This window comes from Jaculus jaculus, chromosome 9 (assembly GCF_020740685.1).
Source record: "Jaculus jaculus isolate mJacJac1 chromosome 9, mJacJac1.mat.Y.cur, whole genome shotgun sequence".
NCBI lineage: Eukaryota > Metazoa > Chordata > Mammalia > Rodentia > Dipodidae > Jaculus > Jaculus jaculus.
Genome location: NC_059110.1, coordinates 116,644,717 through 116,663,512, shown reverse-complemented (window position 1 = coordinate 116,663,512; position 18,796 = coordinate 116,644,717). Strand labels below are relative to the sequence as shown.

Here is an 18,796-nt window from a genome sequence, read left to right as displayed (position 1 = left end):
GCAGCGAAGCGAACCAGCGCGACCGGGGTGAGGACAGCGAGGTGTCATATGATTCTCTAATCACATGATCCCTAGAAATGGGGTGTGGGGAGGGAGAGCGCGAGAGCTAGAGAGAGAGAGGAAAGGGAGGAGTGTGAATTGAGTAGAAAAGAAACAGAGCATTCCAGGAGAGCCCCGCCTCTACGTCGGCCAGGAGCCAATGGGAGCGCAGGAGCCTGGAACCTTGGCCAATGGGAGCTGAGGTGGGCGGGCCATCGCGGGGACAGGCCCTGGTCCGGGAGCTGACCGCCAGATGCCACCCCCGGAGCTCGGACCCCGAAGCAGGTAGGAGGGCGGCGGTGCTGACCGTCGCCGGGCTCCTGCCAGGGCCACGTGTGCACGATGAGTCCTTGGAGTCTCAGCTCCGAGACGAGAGAAGACCCGCTATAGAAACTCCGTTGAGTGGGGGAGGTTCTGATGTACTAGAGGGAGTGGGGTTTAGGGGGAACAGGTGGTGGAACAGTCACTGCAGAGATCCTCGAGGAGGGCCCCCTCCCCTGGCATCCCGGAAAGCTGCATCCCATCCCTCGGGAGCTGGGAGCCCCCTCTCTATTCTTGGACCAGCTCCCCCTCCCAGCAGGTTCTGGCTCTTTCTGATGGGGTGGGTGGTCCCCACAGTGGCTTGGAGTGGGTGGGGAGCGTCCGCCCTTGCTTTCTTGGCACGGAACCTGGGAATGGGTGACTGAACCGCTGGGTCGTTTGTGCTTCCTCATTTTGCGGCTGGGGAAGCTAATTTCCGCCTCTCCACACCACTTTTCCCTTCTTTTTTTGCCGCTGGATTGGTTCACCTTTTGGGAAATGCCTCTCCCCTTGGCACTAGGAGTTGGGGGGTGCCACCTAGTGGAAGATTATGGAGCTAGGGTCTTGAAGAGCTCCTGTCCCCTGGTTGTTTTGGCAGTGTGATGTGCGGGCTTGAAAGGAGTTAGGCTCGTGCTCAACAAATCCCCAGCGTGGTGTGTGTGTGTGTTCGTGTGCGCGCGTGCTACACACACACACACACACACACACACACTTCTTTCCTTAAACTTGAGAAGAACCAAAAAGAAGATATAAATAAGTCAGCAGGATGCCAAGATGCACCCCAGCAGACAGACCTTTCTGGAGAAACCTAGGCCTGGGGTCAGCTTGCTGAGGGTTGACATTGGACACCGAGAAGCAAGAGGCAGACGAGGCAGCTATATATGCCCTGGCTGCCAGATGGGGACCACTGTGAAAGGACCAGGCTTCACCCTGACCTGACCAGGAGATGACCCCTTGGTGATATTCTTTGAGTGAACACGAGAGGGAGGGAGCATTTTAGTAATCCCAGGTGAAGGTGAGAGGATTTGTTTGGAAACAAGGTCTTCCCGTGTAGCCCAGGCTGGCCTCCAGTCCACTCTATAGCCCAGGGTAGTCTGAAACTTTAGTCCTCCTGCGTCAGCCTCACATGCTGGGATTACCTGGTGGGTGAAATTTCCCACCCTCTCCAGCAATATCCACACACAGCCTCATGCTGAATTGAGACACACAGGGGGCAACTTCTTAGATCCTCAGCAGTTTATTGGTGGCACCGCCAGGACCTAGAACCCAGCTGCAGTTTCCAGGTAGTCCGCAGACCAATCCTATTTCTGCCCTCCATGGTCTACCTGCCCAGGAAGTGCTCTGTCCTTCTCCCTTCTCTTGAACCCCAGGGTTCTATTCCCCTAGAATTTAGGATTTATTCTTTTTTTGTTTGTTTTGTTTTTCGAAGTAGGGTTTCACTCAAGCCCAGGCTGACCTGGAATTCACTATGTAGTCTCAGGGTGGCCTCGGACTCTCAGCGATCCTCCTACCTCTGCCTCCTGCGTTCTGGGATTAAACTGGGCGTGTGCCACCACGCCCAGTTTAGGATCCATTCTTAGCAGTGATCAGCATTCCACTGGCGATGTAAGCCCAGGTCCAGTTTGCTCTGGCCATCAGTCTGCTATCACCATGACTTCACATCTGACATAGATGTGCTGTTGAATGTCTCTTGAGTTTCAGTTTACTTCTTTGAAAAGTAAAAGTTGTTATTACTTTGGATAGCTGTTACAGAGAAAGTCAATTAGGAGAGTTGGAACTAGTTCCTACAGACTCTGGGGACATTGCTGTTTTTGCTACCTGGGGCAGGATAGTGTCACTTGGGGCGTCCTGGAGACCTGGCCGGGCCAGCTGAGCTGGAGGGGGAAGGAAGCTTGTTAGGGAAGTGAGAAGTTCGGTTCCTCTTGTTGACTCAGATAGGCAGTGGGGCCTCACCACTAGTGAAACAAGGGCTTTCCACATGCAACTGAGTTTTGATTTCAGAATAGGGGAGAGAGAGGCAGAGGAATGGGATGGTATGTTCGGTGAATCCAAAAAGACCCTGGTGATGTGGGGATGGCGTCACAATGCAGTTATCTTAAATGTTAACCCCGTCTGTGTAGCCCTTTCCCTTGGTGGTGGTGGGGTGGCAGTTGTGACAGATGGAGATTGGTCTCCAGAGGAAGGCATCCCAGGTACCCCTGGCCACCATACTTACTTTTCCACAACTTTCTCAGCCCTGTGGTTTCCCATTTGATCATGTGTCTGCTCTGTCCCCAGAGGCCTCAGCAGGGTGCAGATGTGTGTACAATGTCAGGCAAAGGCTGGCTACCAAAAGGGAACCCTAGCTTTTCCTGGTAGGAAGACTTCCTCCTTGCATCCCAACCTTGTCCTCTCCCATGTCTGCTGAGGCCGGCTTTGTGAATTGGCCCATATCCCCACAGATCAGAGCCATGGGGCCCACGTGCCTTGCTGACCCTCATACGCCCACATGTACATGCTCACCCTCAGAGGCTTGGGTGTTAGGCCGTGTGTGGAGACATGGGTTCACAGGTGTGCTCATGTCAGCATTCATGCTCACAGCCTACATGTGCTAGAGCATGTACGTACAGACAAGACATAGGTAGGAAGCTGAGTCCAAGCCACGTATGCACACACACTCCTCGACAAGCTCCATCGCAGGCGCGGGCCTTGGCCTGGGTGTGCGGGCAGCACGTGGCCTCAGAACTGAGGGTGGCATGGGGTTAAGTTTTCTAAACTTTCCTTGGTATTTTGCAGACAAACCATGTGGACCCTGGTGAGCTGGCTAGCCTTAGTGGTAGGGTTGGTGGCTGGAACAAAGTGCCCAGATGGTCAGTTCTGTCCGGTGGCCTGCTGTCTGGACCCGGGAGGAGACAGCTACAGCTGTTGCAATCCCCTGCCAGTGAGTGTCCTCCAACCCAGACAAGAGCTAGCCGCCCGCGTCGTTGGAAGGGTTATCTTGAGTGGGCCAGGCAGTGAGGCCTGGCGCAAGTCCTTTAGTGTATCTGACCCTTCTCTTCCCAGGACACACGGCCCACAGCAGTGAGCCAGCATCTGGAAAGCCCTTGCCAGATCCATGCCCAGTGCCCTGCCGGCTATTCCTGCCTCCTCACTGTCTCTGGCACCTCCAGTTGCTGCCCGTTCCCAGAGGTGAGGGTGCCATTAGCTCAAAGGAGGGACTTAGGTCTGCATTTACGCTTTCTTGCAGCCTTCCAGCCCCAGGTGAAAGGGCTTTGCCCATGCAGGCTTCTCTGTCCCTTAGGGTGTGGCATGTGGGGATGGCCGTCACTGCTGCCCCCAGGGCTTCCTCTGCAGCGCTGATGGGAGATCCTGCCAAAAGTCAGGTACGGGGCTGGGAGATGGTTCAGAAGTTAAGGCACTTGCCTGCAAAGCCTAACGACCTGGGTTTGATTCCCCAGTATCCATATAAAGCTGGATGCACAAAGTGACATAGGTGTTTGGAGTTCATTTGCAGTGGCCATGGTCTGTCTCTTTCAAATATGTAAATATGGCAGGGCATGGGGGAGGGTAGGAGAGTGGGCATCAATTCATGTGGCATCTGTACTAAGCAACCTTCTGTTCTGGACAGAAGTGAAGCTCTGGAAATGAGAGGGGACAGAGAAGATGAAGAGCTCCAGGCATTGTGGGGTCCAGGGAGGCCTTGCTGGGCTGATGTAACACTAACCTAAGTTCAGTAGATGCTCTTGTTGTGATCATCTTTCTGAGGCAGGCTTGTGGGGAGAATGGGGTAGAGGAGCCTAGATCACCAAACTCTAGGCCAGTCCCTAGTTCCCCCTGCGGCTGGGCCTGCAGGCCCAGGTGCCACCAGCTCCTTGGGTGGTAGGGGGGCATGACCCTAATTGACTGGCTTGATGGGATCCTGGATCATCCTGTGCACAGATGACAACCTCTTGGGTGCTGTCCAGTGTCCTGACAGCGAGTTCGAATGTCCTGACTCCTCCACCTGCTGCATTATGCTGGATGGCTCCTGGGGATGCTGTCCCATGCCCCAGGTACACGGGTGGGGAGGCAGGCGTGACGAGAAGGTGGGGTCTGGGGGTGGCAACTATGGATTAAGGAGCCTCTCTTCTCAGGCCTCTTGCTGTGAAGACAGAGTTCACTGCTGTCCCCACGGGGCCTCCTGTGACCTGGTCCACACCCGATGCATCACGCCCACAGGCACCTATCCCCTGGCAAGAAAGATTCCTGCCCAAAGGGCCAATAAGGCAGGTGAGGTGATGGGACATCTGGCTGGGATTTGGGGTGAAGCCTCATCTAACTTCTGTTTGGGAAAAAGCTCCCCTCCATCCCTGGCAGCCCCTCACGCCTCGCTCCTTTCCAGTGGCTTTGCCCTCCACCGTCTTGTGCCCTGATGCACGGTCCCAGTGCCCCGATGATTCTACCTGCTGTGAGCTGTCCAGTGGCAAGTATGGCTGCTGCCCAATGCCCAATGTGAGTGAAGGGCTGGAGCCAGCCTGGGGCCTGATTTACCAGGGCTTCCAGGGGCCAGTTGCTGGGAGTCTGGCTGACTCAGGACTTGTGCTGCCCCCTAGTGGGAGATTGGAGCAGTGCCAGTCATCCACCGGGCCGTTCTCTATGCTCACCTGAGGCTGGAAGTCATAGAGATTCATTCTTGTCCCCACCCAGGCCATCTGCTGCTCTGACCACTTACACTGCTGCCCTCATGGCACTGTGTGTGACCTGATCCAAAGTAAGTGCCTCTCCAAGGACAACGCTGTGGACCTCCTGACCAAGCTGCCTGCACGCCCAGGTACAGAGGAGGGTATCCCAGACCTCATTCTACCTGCACAGTAAGGCTCTGCTCTGAGCTGTTCTGAAACAGATGTGGGAGTAGATGTTGAGGCCCCGTGTATGGGTGCAGCCCCCCCCCCCGCACTGGTCTTGTCTAAGCCTCACTGTGGGCTGAGATAGCTGGCTATTGTATACTGTCCTCAGCATCTGCTTGCAAAGAGCAGGTCCCTCAAAAGTCCCCAGTGTTACTGCTGACCTGCCCTCTGCCTGCCTCACAGTGCAGGAGGTGAAGTGTGACATGGAGGAGAGCTGCCCAGATGGCAACACCTGCTGCCGCCTCCAGTCGGGGTCCTGGGGCTGTTGCCCGTTTCCCAAGGTACCCGCAGGAGTGGTTACAGGCTGGGTTGAGCAGAGGTGGCAGCCAGGTAGACTCTTGTGTCCACTGGCTCTTTTTCTGTCCACCCTAGGCTGTGTGCTGTGCAGACCACATCCACTGCTGCCCGGCGTGGTTTCAGTGCCACGCGGAGACAGGGACCTGTGAACTGAAGGGCCTCCGTGTGCCCTGGATGAAGAAGATTGCAGCCCACCCCAGCGTGCCAGAGTCCAGAGCCTTCAGGAGTGATGTCCCCTGTGATACTTTCACCAGCTGTCCCTCCAACAACACCTGCTGCCGACTTGTTTCTGGGGACTGGGGCTGTTGTCCTGTCCCAGAGGTGCATGGGTGGGGCGGGGGAGCAAAGCAACTGGGGAAAGATGGGAGGTCAGAGTCTGTTGCCTTGCTCTTTTGTTTTTTTAATTTTTAATTTATTTATTTGAGAGTGACAAGACAGAGAAAGAGGCAGATAGGGGGAGAGAGAATGGGCGCACCAGGGCCTCCATCCACTGCAAAGGAACTCCAGATGCTTGCGCCCCCTTGTGCATCTGGCTAACATGGGTCCTGGGGAATTGAGCCTCGAACCGGGGTCCTTAGGCTTCACATGCAAGCGTTTAACCGCTAGGCCATCTCTCCAGCCCTGCTTTGCTCTTTTGCACCATGCCTAGCCCATGGTGTCAGCCAGCTGTGAGTTGTCCCCAGCTGCAGGGGCTGTGAGGAGAGGTAGACCCCCATCGCGTACTCTGTAGAACACTCTTCTCTACCCACTCCTAGGGCGTCTGCTGCTCAGACCACCAGCACTGTTGCCCCCATGGCTACGCATGTACAGCCGAAGGACATTGTCAGCTGGGGAGCAGGGTAGTAGCTGGCCTGGAGAAGATGCCCGCCCGACAGGTGTCTCTGTCCAAAATAAGTGACATCGGTTGTGACCAGCACACCAGCTGCCCAGTAGGACAGACATGCTGCCCGAGCCTGAGGGGGGGCTGGGCCTGCTGCCAGCTGCCCCACGTGAGTTTCTTCCCAGTGTCCTGGGAGACGGGAGCTGAGGCTGGGGGATAGGAGTGTGACGTCATCCCATCGCTCCCAGGCGGTGTGTTGTGAGGACCACCAGCACTGCTGCCCAGCTGGGTACACCTGCAACGTGAAAGCCAGGTCCTGTGAGAAGGACGCGGGCTCCACCCAGGCTGCTGCCCTTCTGGGCCTTGGTTCTAACGCGGGGAACGTGGAGTGCGGGCAAGGGCACTTCTGCCACGACAACCAAACCTGCTGCAGAAATAGCCGGAAAGGCTGGGCCTGCTGTCCCTACGACCAGGTCAGTGCCGCCCTTGATCCCGGGGCTGGGTGTGATAGGCCGGGCTCTCCCTTATCCAGCTTCCTCACTTCCCCGTGCACCACCCAGGGTGTCTGCTGTACCGACGGGCGGCACTGTTGTCCCATTGGCTTCCGCTGTGCGGCCAAGGGAACCAAATGTTTGCGAAAGGAGACTCTGCGCTGGGACGCTCCTTTGAGGGGTCCTGCCCCAAGACAGCTGCTGTGAGGGAGGGGCTGGGGAATCGAAGAAAACTCCACAGCTCTGGCGGCCCTGAAGAGGGTATCCACCACTCAGGCCTCCCCAACACCTCTTCCTTCAGAGTCTCTCTGCCCCACCCATTCTGAGTCTCAGTCTACGGGCCTCCTTGATGCAGAGGGCTGTGGCTAAAGGCACATTACAAACTGCCATCCCCTCCAGTTTCTCCGAACCCTGTGGCCAGGTGCTTTTCCCTACCCACAGGTGCGTGTGTGCTTGTGTACTTGTGTTTTGCTCCAATAAAGTTTGTACACTTTGTTAACAGTGTCTGATTTTGGCCATCCTGCCTCAGCGAGCCAGGGCCCTCCAGTGCCAACATCACCCACTCCCCACAGAAGGAGACACACACACACACACACAGCCTTAACCTCACCAGTTTTATATTTGCTGTTGCCCACAGCAGGAGGGACGAGCCCCATCACATACCCCCCTGACTCCAGGGCTGCCCCAGCCACTAGCCCTGTGCCATCGTAGCCCAGAGACGGGCTACTCCGCAAGCAGCACCCCCTCCCCTCCCAAGGGTCCACAGAGAATGCCCCTCCCTTCCCGGCCCTCACCCTAGCAGCTGAGGCCGGGTCACCCCCTCCTGGTCTCCCACAATAGATCTTTCTATGTACAGCCACGTTCATACAGGCACTGCTTCCCACCCCCAGCCCTCCTCCCCAGCCCCTCCCACCTCCCTGCGCTCGGAGGAGGCAGATCCAGGGTCCCCGATCCCGAGACACTCCCCAGCACATACCACCGAACGAACGGCTCCGTAGGTTCCCCGGGGAATTGGGTTGGGGGGGGCGGGGGAAAGGAACCTCTCCGTGGTTAAGAGCGAGAACCCCCGCCGCTCCCCGGGGCGCGCACTCGGGGGACCCGCGCAGCAGGGCGGGGCGGGGCCGGGCCCCGGGGCGGGGCTACTTGACGTTGAACACCATCAGCGGCCTCTCCTCCCTGCGCTGCCAAGGGCTCTTCTTGTCGCCGGCCTCGTCGCCCACCTCGGCTCCCAGCTCGTCCTCCGGGCTGGTGAGAGAGTCGCGCCGCAGCTCGCTGGCACTGCTGCGGGAACTGTCCCCGCGGCTGCGTCCCCGACCCCGGGGTACCGTGGCCGCCCTGCCCTCGGGCGCCACCACTTCGTCCAGCAGCGGCGTCAGCGAGTTGTCCTCGGGCGAGCAGAGCCCCGTGCGGCTCTCGCTGCTGCTGGGCTCCGTGTCCTCGCTGAGGGCCAGGCGCGGGGGCGCGGGCGGGGGCGGCGGCGCCGCGCGCTCCCGCTCCCGTTCCTCGCGCGCGGGTCGGCGGCGCGCCGGCCTCGCCTCGTGCACGTCCACGCCCGAGTCCAGGCTGGCGTCGGTGCTGCGGCCCCCGCCGCCCGCCTGCAGGTCGATGTACGAGTGGCGCACTTGCGAGTTGGAGCGCCCGTCCAGGGACACGAACCAGGCGCGCGGGTGAGGCTTCACGCCCAGTTCCAGAAGCTTCTTCTCCGTCAGGGCCTGCAGCTCGCCGTTGAGCTGCGCCATGGTGGATTCGTTGAACAGCACCGGGATCGTCACCGAACCGCTGACCGGGGCCGAGCGCCCACCTCCCCAGCCCTCGCCGCCGACACCACCACCACCACCGCCACCACCGCCCCCACCCCCGCTGCCGCCCTCGCCCCCCGCGCCCGGGTGACCTGGCATCAGCGGGCGCTGGGGGTCGGGCTGGGGAAAAGGGCGCGCGGGGCCGGGGGCTGAGCCCTCGGGCGGGGCGGGGTCGTCGCCCACTCCCGCCGTACCCGCCTCGCCGCCCAGGCGCACGTAGTGTGCGGGGATCACCAAGGTGGGCATGACGTTGCGGTAGACATTGTCCTTGAGGTGGTCGATGGAGCCGCAGAAGATGAGCTGCCCGGCCTGGCTGAGCGACGGGGGGCGCGCGAGCTGGTCTACGGACTGCGACAGCAGGAAGTCGGGGGTCTTGCTCTCGGCCGCGCCCTTGTGGCCCAGGTAGTGGTCGAAGGGTGGCGGCGGCGAAGGTGGCTCGTGCAGGAAGGCCGCGGCCCCCGCCGGGGGTGCCCGCCGGTACTCCTCCAGGCCGGGTTCCAGTCCTCCGGGTCCCTCGACGGAGCGGGCACCCTTGAGCCCGGCACTCTCGCCCCCGCGGGCACCGGGCACCTCCGCGGCTGGGCGGCTGGTGGATCGGGGCTTGGCACGGAAGAAGTCGTCTCTGGAGGAGGCTAAGTCCCGGGAGCTGGAGAAGGCCGAGTGCAGGGGGCCTGGGGGTGGGGCTTCAGGGTCTCCGGACGAGGGGGGCTCCAGGGGTCCTCCACAGATGAGGTGGAGCTGGGACATCGAGGTGGCCTGATCTCGTTTGTTACCGTCCGAGGGTCCGGAGAGCTGCAGCTTGCGGTGCTGTTGCCTCGGCTTCAGGCAGCGCCTTCTGTGGAAAAGGAAGAGAGACAGGGCTTTGAGGGGACCCCTCGGGAAAGCTGAGGGCCAAAAGTTCCTCCCTAAATCCTCATGGCTGCAGGATGAGGGGTGAAGATAGTTGGGAGGCTGGAGGTTGCCCGAGATATTCAGGGGAGATGGGTGGAGAGGTTTGTGGAAAGAGGCCCGGCCAGCAGCCAATCTATTCCGCTTCCCGTGGAGTGAACTGGACGCTTTGCCTGTAGGCGTTTGAGAGCTGGGAAGAGCATTTAAGCCAACTACGAGCATGTGGTCTGAGGGTCCTCTCAGAGTGAGAGCTGCACGGTTTGGAGCAACTGCAGATGGTCTCTGTAGGAGGCCCGGCCTGCAGGTCCCGCCACCCGTCGACCCCTTCTCCTCAGCAACCAGTCTCTGGTGCACACACAGTCCTTTCCTGCCGGCACCGGCAGGATTGGCATTGTGTTTTCTGCACCGTTGAGGCCCCAGCGCACAGGCCAGGGTCAGGCACAGGGCCGGCCTCAGTCCCTGGCGCACTCACCGGCAGTAGTAGATGAGCAGACACAGCAGAATGAGGACCAACAGGGCCAAGGCTGCCAGGATGGTGAGCAGGAAGATGGTGTGGTAGGTGCCAATGTCCTGGATGCCCGACGTGATGGTGACCAGGCCTGTGCCAATCAAGAGCTTAATAGATGCCCTTTCCACCACTATTTCCCCCCCATACACACCCCGTCACTCACCAGATGTGGGGGAGGCCATGGCAGCCACCCAGTATCCCAGCTGGGAGGAGATGAAGGTCCAGTAGAGCTGCCGTCCTTCCTTCCGGATCACACCAGTGCCATTTCGTACCCACAGCCCTGGGAGAGGCCGCGGGGTTCGTCACTTAATCTCTCTCCCATCCCAAGCCTCAGTCCTACGTTCCTTCTCCTAACTCCAGCACCTGAAGTCCTCCCCCCCCCCCCACCAAACACACACCCAAGACACTTACCACTCTTAGGGTCAAACCTCCAGGCTGGAATGCTGGTGCCGACAGCGAGGGCACGTGGCTCGGAGGGCACTGGCAGGGACAGATGAATGGGGCCTGAGAGCGGCACCTCTGTCCCATTGCCTGTCAGCAGGTGCACGCTTACGGCAGCCAAGGGTACCAGCTCCAGCCAGGAGCCATTGCCTGAGGGAGGAGGACAGAGGCACTGAGGGGCGCTGACCCTGGACGCGGAAGAAGCCCTTTTCATAGCTGGCACCTGGCCTACCTGAGCTGGAGGCCTCAGTGCCCAAGAAGGCAGGGAAAGCCCGCATCTCCTGCTGGGTGCTGGCCGGTGTGAGCGAGGCCCAGAGCTGGCTGTAGGTGGAGCTGACGGGCAGGCGGGCAGCGCGGCGCTGGAACTGCACCCAGGGCTGTGAGCGCGCTCCTGCACGGAGAGACAGGCTACAGGGACCTGACCGCTACCAGAGTGGAAAGCAAGTATCCAAGAAGGGGAGCCAGCGGGGCAGGCCAGTGGGAAGGTTAGGGAGAATGACAGGAGAGAACGGGGCAACCATAGATGGTCAAGTTGGAAGGGATATGGTTCTGAAAGCTCTAATTCCTGACTGTGATCCTCAGCAAACTACTTTCGGTAGATGAGGGTCCGGACGTCAATTTGCAATGTCTCCCGTGTGGCAGACACTGGGTCAGGTTCTAGGAGGCAAGTCTGAGTAAGACGAAATTCCCTTCCTTCAAGTTCACGGTCAAGTGTAGTGCCGTGCTGCTAAGTCTTTATGGATCCATTGCTTTCTGACAGAAAGCTGTGCGCCTGTGCTACTCACTATGGTATCCCGTGGGTACATGTGGCAATTAGACATTTGAAAAGTGCTAGCAGGGGCTGGAGAGATGGCTTAGCGGTTAAGGTGCTTGCCTGCGAAGCCTAAGGACCCAGGTTCGATTCCCCAGTACCCACATAAGCCAGATGCACAAGGGGGCAGTGGCTAGAGGCCCTGCCGTATCCATTCTATCTGCTTGTCTCTTTCTCTCAAATATTTTTTTAAAGAAAGTGCTAGTGAGGTCAGCATGGCAGCACACACATAATAATCCCAGCACTCTTAATCCCAGCACTTGGGGGGCAGAGGTAGGAGGACTGCTGTGAATGCGAGACCAGCCTGGGACTACAGAGTAATTTCTAGGTCAGCCTGGGATAGCGTAAGATGCTATGTCAGAAAAAAAAGTGGTTAACCTGTGTGACTGAAATTTATTTATTTTTAAAGGAAACCAATTGTAATTCTTTTTAAATTTTATTTATTTATTTATTTGACAGAGAGAGAGAGAGAGAATGGGCATGTCAGGGCCTCCAGCTACTGCAAATTAACTCCAGACACATGTGCTCCCTTGTGCATCTGGCTAACGTGGGTCCTGGGGAATCGAACCTGGGTCCTTTGGCTTTGCAGGCAAATGCCTTAGCCTCTAAGCCATCACTCCAGCCCTCTATCTTTCATTTTTAAGCATGTAATAAATGTGGATGCTCTGTGTGTACGTTGGGTGTGAAGGGGAAAGACATATAAACAGAAGTCCAATTCAGTGTGACCATAGGTAAAATTTATTAAGCTTTAAAATATACTGGATACTGTCCTAAGCAGGTCATGGGTAGTGACCCCTGTCATTAGCAAAACTACCAAGGAGGGAGGGGATGCTATCAACTCCATTTTAGATACAGAAGTAGCAAAAGATCAAAAACCTGCCCCAGGCTGCCCTCCTGGAGTGCATCCCCTCCCCACACTACTGAATGTTGGGAGCTTGGTCCTCTTGATGCAGGGAAAACCCTGTGGAGTCTTTCAGGAGATGCAGCTACGAAAGAAAGCAGGAAGGCCCTTCCAGGAGGACCAGCAGGAAAAGACCCAGAGGCCCACCAGCTATTTGGAGAATGCAGTGGCAGACATATCCTAGAGGCGCTGCTCTTTGAAGGGGCCCGGCTTTTACTCTGAGAACCATGGGAGGGCTCTGAGCTCTGGAGTAACAGAGATATATTTGGCATTTTAGAATCCTCTGGGGCACTTGGAGGCCGCTGTTCCAGGATCAGAGGGGTGTGACAGCAAAGGAGTCGTTTGCCAGTGAGAGCTCAAGCTACGAATTGAAGCTGGGTAAAGGTCTCTCTCCAGGGCTAGGGAGATGGCTCATTGGTAACAGGCACTTGCTTGCAAAGTCTGCTGACCTGGGTTCAATTCCCATGTAAAGCCAGATGTACAAAGTGGTGTACCCATACACTCACTCTCTCTCTCTCTCACACACACACACACAAGTAATAAATAATTTACAAATAAATGGTTTCTCTCTAAAACCCCCGATGGCTCTGTAGTATTGGTTGGACAGTCTCCACTCTGGGCAGCCAGGCCAGAAAGTTCCCTGAACCCTCACTATTCCTTTTGCCTGGGACTTTGTACTAACTGCCAGGCCTTCCTCTCCAGCCAGATGCCTCAGGTCACCTTCTACTCCCACCTCACGTGGTCCACTGCCCCCTTCACCTGTCCGCGCCGGGCTTCCCACAGGTCAGCGATAACTCAACAAAGGAGCCTGCCTGCTCTGTAACTACCCTAAAATCTGCAGTGGCCTTTGTCTTCCTACATGCCAGTTAACTCCACAAGGCAGGAAGGGGGTTTGTTCTGCCTTTCCACTGGGCCCCAGCACCAGCTTCCATGCACAACGCAGGTGTGGAGGTATGAGCCGAGACCCAAGGTCTGTGCACATAGACAAGGATCACTTCGGACTGCTGCAGGCCATGGGATGTGTCCAGTGTCTGTGAAAGGGTGCCCCCTCCATGGCCTCCTAACATCCAGGCACCCAACAAATGTATGTAGATCCCCTGAAAATGAAGGGGGTAGGAATGGAGAGAGGATAGAAACCATGAGGCACCCCAACACACTAAAAAAATATTTATTGAAAACCTGTGTGTTTTCTTTTCACACAGCTGATGTTATTTAATCCTTACCTTGACTTGATGCAGAAACTATCTTTGCATCTTTTAAGTATGTATGTGTGTGTGTGTGTACACACACACACACACACACACATATAGTTTGTTTTTGTTTTTTGAGGTAGGGTCTCACTCTGGCTCAGGCTGACCTGGAATTCACTAAGTCTCAGGGTGGCCTCGAACTCACGGTGATCCTCCTACCTCTGCCTCCCTAGTGCTGGGATTAAAGGTGTGTGCCACCATGCCTGGCAAGAATATTTATATTTATTTATTAGAGAGAGAGAGACAGGGAGAGAGAGAGAGGAAGAAAGAGGCAGTCAGAGAGAAAGCATGGGTGTGACAGGCCTCCCGCCACTGCAACAAACTCCAGATGCATGCACCACTCTGTATTTGGTGTAACATGGATACTGGGGAATCAAATAAATGCCATCAGGTTTTGCAAGGAAGTATCTTTAACCACTGAGCTACCTCTCCAGCCCTCCATAGCTTTTTTGTTTGTTTGTTTTTGGTTTCTCGAAGTAGTGTCTTGCTTTAACCCAGGCTGACCTGGAATTCATTACATAGTCTCAAGGTGGCCTTGAACCCTCTAATCCTATCTCTGCCTCCCAATTAAAGGCATGCTCCACCATGCCTGGCTTCCTCTTTTATTTTAGTGATTTTTTTATTATTTTATTTTTTGAGAGAGAGACAGAGAAAGAGAAAGAGGCAGAGAGAGAGAGAGAGAGAGCAAGAATGGGCACTCCAGGGTCTTTTTAGTCTGTGCATGAACTCCAGATGCATGCGCCCCCTTGTGTGCATGTGCAACACTGCATGTGTGTGTCATTTTGCATCGGGCTATGTGGGACCTGGAGATTCGAACATGTGTACATGCGTTCTTAGGCTTTGCAGGCAAGCACCTTAACCTCTAAGCCATCCCTGCAGCCCCTCCATGTCTTATATATGCACAAAACATGGCTCAGAAAGGCTAAGTGATTTGCCCAGGGGCACCGAGCTAAGGTGTGAAGGATCAGGTGTTTACATGCAGGTCTGGGAAGGAAAGAGTGCAGGGTGGGTCAAGGGGCTTACCAGGCGAGCCTAGGAGGATGTGCACAAGGTCCTCGTAGAGGATGAGGGTGGCTGGCCGCTCTGGGAGCAAGTAGAGGCTGACTGACGCGTACACTGCAAGAGGAGCAGCGTGTCAGCCCCTGGAAAAGCCCCCAGCGGGAGCCCCGTGAGTCTGCATCCCCGGGGCTTCAGCTCCCTCTGCATACCCTAGCCCAGGCAGCAGCTGCTGGAAAGCCTGCCCCTCCACCCCCAGGACTATTTTGGGAAGGGGCTGCTGGAGGGTCAGCTGCTGTTCCCCCTCCCCACTCCACCTGCCCCTGCACTCACAGGGCAGCTTGTCAACACGCCATGGCACGGAGTTGGTGAGGAAGCCAGGGCGGGCTGCAGTGACCAACACCCAGGTGCCCAAGCGGTAACTGAGGGGTAGTGTGGCCACGCCCTCTGAGTCTGTGGTGCCCGCCGCCAGCAAGGTACGGTTCCCAAACACATCCACCGAGGCCCGGGCCAGGGGCACCAGCTCCCCGCTCACATATACCTGCACCTTGATCAGGATCTCTGTGGACAAAGCGGGGTGAAGAGAGTGAGGAGGAAGAAGGGAGAAAACTATGGGAAGCGCCAAGATCAAAGGAGGAGGCTGGCGTTAGGGACAGGCTTCAGAGCAGGTACTATGAAAGCTGTCTTTATTACTTTTGTAATGCTGGACATCAAGTCCAGGGCCCCAGTGTGCTGAGCATGCGTTCTGTCAGTGAACATTTACCCCCTGAGGCAGCAGTCTGAGGGGAAGGTGGCACTATCACCGTATGTCACTCACTCTAGCCCATGCGCACGTTCACATTTTAACATTTCTGAACTCAGACAATGTCTATGATGCAAAAGGTCATGATTACAATTGTTATCACCTTTCCCACTTATTACTGGTACATGAAATAAAAGTGCATTTTAACAGTCAATGATTCCATTTGATAAAATATGCCCTGAGAGGGAGCTTAGTGGTTAAGGTGCTTGCCTACAAAGCCAAAGGACCCAGGCTCGACTGCCCAGGACCCATGTAAGCCAGATAGATGCACAAGGTGGCACATGCGTCTGGAGTTCGTTTGCAGTTGCTGAAGGCCCTAGAGCACCCTCTCTCTCTAATAAACAAAACTGATTTAAAAATTTTTTAAATATATGCCTTCAGCCCATTTTACAGATAAAGAAACAGAGGCTCAAAGTTTAGACACATACTACACTTCAAGCGAAAGATCTGTGTTCCAAACCTAATAGTCTGTGTCCAAGATGTAAGTTCTTAGCTGCTTAACCCCATGAGGAGTGTGCATGGAAAAGAGGCTGAGGAACAATGGGTCTGGAGGAGAGGTCTCAGAGGGAAAGGGGAAAGGTCAAAATTGAGCAATTTGAGGGAGGATGGAAGTTGGGTCCTTGTCTGGGTTTTCAAGGAAAAAAAAAAGTGAGAAGGCATTAAGAAATTTATCCCCCCTCAACACTCATCTCTTCCCAGAATACTTTGCAAAAACCTGCTTCCCTTCAGAGTTAGGGCCTAGCACCAGCCCCTAAGCCCTCCCCTTCATGTTTTGCTGGTCAGCTATAGTAAGTCACCATGGCAACGCCCTCATTCCTCCCAGGAGATCAGGCAGGGAGCTGAGGCTCTGGCAAGGAAGGGCGATCTGGGGGGTGTGTGTGCGGGGGGGGGGGGGGGGGGAACAGACCCAGGCTACAGGGGAAATTGTGTGTAGGGGACTGGGAAGGGGCCTTCCAAGTCTTTTTGGACCTTGGCTCTCTGTGCCCCTGGCTCCAGGCTGGTCCAGCAGGTGTGAAAATATGCTCTTGGATGGGATGATGGGGCCTTGAGTGACTGTCATGAATTCCCCAGAATGCCTTTCTCCACCTAACCCTTCCCACTTAGCAGCAGCCCCTCCCTCAAGACCGTGCTCCAGCCCTCCAGCTAATGGCTGTGATGGCTGAAAAGGTGTATGAGAGTCCAAGAGGCAAGTAGGGAGTGGACTGGGTGCTGGGATACAATCTAGACGGGGCTATATACAAACGGAAGAGTCTGGAGCTGAAAGCAGCAGGGCAAGGGGAGGGGTACTGAGAGCCACAGAAACTTCAGGAAGGCTTTTCATATGGAGGCTGACACTCAACAGTGACAGGTGCCTTATCTCAGGCTACCAAGCCGGGGATGCCACGCCTGCCCCTGACATCCCATCCAGCTGTTCCCAGAGCCCACCTCCCTTCCCCTCCCAAGCCACTGCCTGGTCCAATAGGGTGGGAGACCCACTCACACCGTTCTCTGGTTTTCCAAGAGGGATAGAGAGCAACACCCTCCTCCCAGTAGGAATTCTGAGAAGCCAGAAGGGCTGACTGCTCCCCAAACCCTATCCTAGGCTAGGAACAGCTGGAGAGAGCAGCTGGGGAGAAGGGACCCAGGAGCCTGACATTCCGCCACCAGAGGAAGGCCTTCTGGGCCAAGGCTTCAGATAAGGGGAGGGGGCTGGGGAAACAAAACAGAGGTGGTCAGGTTAGGCCTGAAGGAGAATCCGTGCCAAGCTGGGAGGTGGGGCAGGTGCCTAGCCGACTCCTTTCCCCCCTTCCCCTCAACCTGGGCTCCCAGCCAGCTGCCTGAGAGAGCCCCCTCTCCTGGCTCTATTCCAACTAATTCTCTGGGCCCCTTCCCCTGAGGTGCAGGCCTGGGGGGAAGGCCTTTCTAAGAAGCTAGGGCCTCTCCTCTCGGTAGAGAGGGGTAGACTGAGGCGAAGGGAGATTCCCTCCCCATCCTCAGCCTGACATTCCACGCAGGACCTCCATCTCTCCGCTTCAACCCTGCCTCGTACCAGGAGGAAATCCGACCTCCTCCCTTCAACCGGATCCCACTTCCCTCATCCAGACCCCCCCCACACACACACCCTGTCTTTCCTGCCAGCTACTTGGGGGTGGTGGCAGTGAGGAGTTAAGAACCCGGTTTTTCAGGCAGAGATGGGGCCCACAGCAGGGATGGGGAGAGCAGGAGAGGGGTGGTGTCGCAGGAGCCTGGAAGGCAGGAGGTAGAAGCAGGGCTGGAGGTATGGTCCAATTCTCCCGCCGCAGGGTCCGGCCCCGCCCCCACCTCACACACCCACCTGGCCCAGGTCAGGCGTTGGGAGGGTCTCCTCCACTGGGGAGAAGTGAAATGAGGAGGGGATGATCTGGGAGCTAGCAGAGGACAGGAGTGGCAGGAGGCCGGCTGGCCGGGGACCCAGACACCTGCCCTCCCAGCTGGCCCAGCCCACAGCCAGCCAGCCAGCTCAGCATGGCTCTGCGACCACAGCCCAGCCATGCGCCTTGAGCTAGAAATCACAATTACCGCACCCCTCCCTTTTCTCGGTCCTACCCCCAAACTGAAGGCCTTCCTCCACCATAGGCTGATGAGCATTTATTTGGTGCACCCCGAATTCTAAACCTGGGAGGTTGGCTGGAAGCTGTCAGGCTCCTGGGCGAAAACCCCTTTGGAGCAGTCAATCCCGCCCACAGCCTCACCCACTCCCCCCTTCTCCCCTCCCCCCTCTCCAAGCCCAGCTATAGGCGCCCAGCCCCCGTCGGGCCCAGGGTGGCAGCCGATGCCTGCGCCCCCACCCAGCCCGGGTCCGAGCGAGGGACCCGCGGGGGGCTGCAGAGTCGGCGCCCGCCCCAGCCCGCCCCTGGGCGGATGTCCTCCGTAGACAATGGCTCAGGCAGCAGCGCCTCGCGGACCAGGAGGGAGAAAAACAAGTCGAAGGCGACGGAGGCGAGGAGCCTGGGGACCCCCATCCTCCCCATTGTATCTCCCCGAGACTCCCCGCCCCAAACAGTCTCCCCCTCCCTGCTTTGCCCCCAGCAGCACCGAGCGCAGGTCGTCTATCTCTTCCCCACCCCGATCCAGCACAGAGCGCACCCCAACTCACTAGCACCGACAAGCCGGGGGGCGGGAGGGGGTGGCTAGCAAGCAGCAGAGAAGCCTGGCCGCGGGGCGCCGGCCCACGATCGTCGCCCCTCCCAGCCGACACTCACCCTGTGGGCTGGGGGGCTCCGGAGGCGACTTGCCCGGAGCCCGGGAAGCGCCACCGAGCAACAGCCCCAGCAGCGGCAGCAGCCGCGCGAGGACGCTGGGGCCACTCGGCGGCGGCATGGCGGGGCTCCGCCGGGCCCTAGCGGTCCATCGCTGCGGCGCGGCCCGGCTCGGCTCGGCCGGCTCCGCTCGGCTCCAGCTCTGCGCCCCGTTGCGCGGCTCGAGCTCCCGCTCCGGCTCCGGCGCCCGCTCGGCGCGATTGTCTCCGCCCGGAGCCGCCGCCAGCGCCCCCTGCAGGCGGCGTCCTGCACCGCGGGCCTCCCGGCGCCGCCCCCTCGCGACCCCGCTCCGCCCGCTGCCCACCCCCAG

The 18,796-nt window shown here is 57.6% G+C and overlaps 2 protein-coding genes across 3 annotated transcripts; one reads left to right on the top strand and one right to left on the bottom strand.

The window, feature by feature from the left end:
* The first annotated feature begins 174 nt into the window (after nt 1–174).
* On the top strand, nt 175–7,311 carry Grn (granulin precursor). Of its 2 annotated transcripts, none has more exons than XM_004655305.2 (13): nt 175–324; nt 3,115–3,259; nt 3,382–3,507; nt 3,620–3,701; nt 4,258–4,370; nt 4,452–4,587; nt 4,700–4,809; nt 5,005–5,128; nt 5,388–5,485; nt 5,577–5,822; nt 6,257–6,490; nt 6,570–6,794; nt 6,882–7,311. In XM_004655305.2, exons 1-13 carry the CDS (start codon nt 293–295, stop codon nt 7,017–7,019), a joined length of 1,809 nt encoding a protein of 602 aa, XP_004655362.2. In that variant the 5' UTR covers nt 175–292; the 3' UTR covers nt 7,020–7,311. The 2 variants fall into 2 exon arrangements, with proteins under 2 accessions (XP_004655362.2, XP_045014108.1); XM_045158173.1 differs by lacking the exon at nt 175–324 and adding an exon at nt 599–619.
* Nucleotides 7,312–7,407: 96 nt separating this feature from the next.
* On the bottom strand, nt 7,408–18,582 carry Fam171a2 (family with sequence similarity 171 member A2). The gene is made up of 8 exons (XM_045158172.1): nt 18,430–18,582; nt 14,740–14,967; nt 14,434–14,526; nt 10,681–10,839; nt 10,419–10,598; nt 10,171–10,287; nt 9,972–10,098; nt 7,408–9,446 (listed from the first exon to the last, which is right to left on the bottom strand). Exons 1-8 carry the CDS (start codon nt 18,545–18,547, stop codon nt 7,952–7,954), a joined length of 2,517 nt encoding a protein of 838 aa, XP_045014107.1. The 5' UTR covers nt 18,548–18,582; the 3' UTR covers nt 7,408–7,951.
* Nucleotides 18,583–18,796: the final 214 nt, after the last annotated feature.

Bases quoted from the DNA above. Each gene is read 5' to 3' on its own strand.
- Fam171a2 (XM_045158172.1), bottom strand. From the start codon at position 18,547: ATGCCGCCGCCGAGTGGCCCCAGCGTCCTCGCGCGGCTGCTGCCGCTG. The intron at 14,527-14,739 runs GTGAGTGCAGGG...CTCCTCTTGCAG, and splicing joins GCGTGTTGACAAGCTGCCCT to TGTACGCGTCAGTCAGCCTC. The intron at 10,288-10,418 runs GTAAGTGTCTTG...GGCCTCTCCCAG, and splicing joins GAGGTTTGACCCTAAGAGTG to GGCTGTGGGTACGAAATGGC.
- Grn (XM_004655305.2), top strand. From the start codon at position 293: ATGCCACCCCCGGAGCTCGGACCCCGAAGCAG. The intron at 3,508-3,619 runs GTGAGGGTGCCA...TCTGTCCCTTAG, and splicing joins GTTGCTGCCCGTTCCCAGAG to GGTGTGGCATGTGGGGATGG. The intron at 4,371-4,451 runs GTACACGGGTGG...CTCTCTTCTCAG, and splicing joins GATGCTGTCCCATGCCCCAG to GCCTCTTGCTGTGAAGACAG.